This window comes from Aptenodytes forsteri, unplaced genomic scaffold (genome assembly GCF_000699145.1).
Source record: "Aptenodytes forsteri isolate BGI_AS27 unplaced genomic scaffold, ASM69914v1 Scaffold230, whole genome shotgun sequence".
Lineage (NCBI taxonomy): Eukaryota > Metazoa > Chordata > Aves > Sphenisciformes > Spheniscidae > Aptenodytes > Aptenodytes forsteri.
Window position 1 is genome coordinate 373,095 of NW_008795711.1, and position 2,014 is coordinate 375,108.

The following is a 2,014-nucleotide window of genomic DNA, read 5'->3' on the forward strand; positions in this document are numbered from 1 at the left end:
AACCTGCGTTGCACACTACCCGCGTGCTTATTTTAATTTATATTTCATTTTAGAGCCTTAAAAAGGTGTAGTGCGGTGCCTGGGCTGGCACGGGGGACAGAGGAGCCTCTGCAAGGAGGAAAGAGGTGTCCTAGGCACGGCAGCTTCCTCCACCACTCCCGTCCCGAAGGATTCATCCTCTTCAACAGCTCTTTCCCACCCCACAGCAGGGACGCAGCCGTGCGGCCCCTCCTGCCCCCTCCCCACCAGCATTACCTTGGCCTTCAGCATCCCAAATCCAACTGTCTCCTTCGCGTACATGCAGAGCAGCAGGTTTGCCACCTGTGTGATGGCCACTCGCCCCTCCTGCCCAGGGAGAAACAGCACCCGTCGCACCCCCGGCTTGGCAGGGACTGCCGGCAGGGTCCCAGGGTCCCCCAGGGCCACGGCAGTGCCCGGGTCCCCAGGGAGGGGAGGGCAGCCCCCGGCCCCACGTACCATGCAGTCCATGAGGATGAATTTGAGGTTGTCCTCATTGAATGCCTGGTGCCCGTTCTTGTCGTAGGCCACCCAGATGTTGCTGGCGATGGCCGCGGTGACCCTGGCATCAGTGTCCCCGTAGCCCGAATAGGCAAGCAAGGACCCCTCATTGTTCAGGAGCCTGGAAACGAGATAGGGGGGGCAAATTGGTGCCTGTAAACCCAGTGGGGCACCAGACCCCACTGCAGTGCCAGGGGGCAGAGCAAACCCCCCCAGCCCCGTTCCCTGCCCAGCACTGCTCCCAGGACACCCCAGGTTTGCAGGGGATTTTGGCAGGGGGTGGGGGGCTTCAAAGTCAGGAAGCTCTGGGGTGGCCCCAGTCCCGAGCACGGCAGAGTGGATCTGCGGTGGCTCTGCCTGTTGTAGCAGCGGGACCTGCTGCAGACTGGGCACGAGCCTGGCGGGCAAGCACCATGCACCGTGCACGGCCCTGGCACCGTGCACGGCCCCGGCACCGTGCACCATGTACTGTGCACAGCGTATGGTCCTGGCACCGTGCATGTCCCTGGCACTGCGCACTGCGTATGGCCCTGGCACCGTGCACGGCCCCAGCACCATGCACTGTGCACAGCCCTGGCACCATGCATGGCCCCAGCACCATGCACCATGCACGGCCCCAGCACTGTGCATAGCCCAGCACCGTGCATCGTGCGCTGTGCACCGGCCCCAGCCCCGTGCATGCCCCTTGCAGGGCCCCTCTTCCCCCCGGGGGGGGCATTTCCAGGGCAGGGGGAAGAAAGCATTTCCTCACAGGAGTTACCACCCTGTGCCGAGCAGGAGCGTGCCAGCCGGCCCTGCAACCCCCAGCGCACGGGCGGGGGAAGCCGCCCCTCGGCCCCAGCCCCCAACCCCTACTCACAGGGTGCTCTGGACCCCGCCGGTGTTGGCCTGGCTCAGCACCTGCGTCAGGGCTTTGGGGCGCAGCATGGCCACGGCCGCCCCGCTCCTCGCCCTGCGATGGCGGGGAAGGCTGGAGCAGGCCTCCTCCGTCAGCAGGGCCATGCTGAGCCCGGAGCACGCTGGGACTTGTAGTCCTTGTCCCAGGGACGCCATGCATCCTGCTGCGGGTGGCCTGTGCCCCAGGGCCACCCCAGGGTGCTGCCCCAGCACCCAGCTCAGGGTGCGGCGGGGTCCCGCCGCCCGAGGGGTGCAAGGTTAAGGAAAGCCTTGGCCTGGGGGGGGGAGTGCTGGGATGGGCCGGACACCCCCAAACTCTACCCCTCGGCCGGCCAAGCGTGGCCGTTGGCACCCGGCTCTGTGCTCCTGGGTCTGGATCAGTCCCGGCAAAAAGGCCACGGCATGGCAGCAGGAGGCTTGTTCCCCACAAACGAGCCCAAATGAAGGAGCAGGGGCAGTGTCCAGCCCCCGCTGGGGAGCCCGGCAAAAATGGACCCGTTAGAGCGGCTTTAGCAAAAGGAGGGGGTACACAGGGTGGACCCGGGTAAGGGGGTGGGTGCAGGACGGATCCAGCTAACCAAGGGGATCCAGCCTGGAG

At 66.0% G+C, this 2,014-nt stretch overlaps 1 protein-coding gene across 1 annotated transcript; it reads right to left on the reverse strand.

The window, feature by feature from the left end:
• Positions 1-40: 40 nt before the first annotated feature.
• LAMTOR2 (late endosomal/lysosomal adaptor, MAPK and MTOR activator 2) lies at positions 41-1,524 on the reverse strand. Its single transcript, XM_009283401.2, has 4 exons — positions 1,379-1,524; positions 478-640; positions 256-345; positions 41-108 (listed from the first exon to the last, which is right to left on the reverse strand). Exons 1-4 carry the CDS (start codon positions 1,519-1,521, stop codon positions 58-60), a joined length of 447 nt encoding a protein of 148 aa, XP_009281676.2. The 5' UTR covers positions 1,522-1,524; the 3' UTR covers positions 41-57.
• Positions 1,525-2,014: the final 490 nt, after the last annotated feature.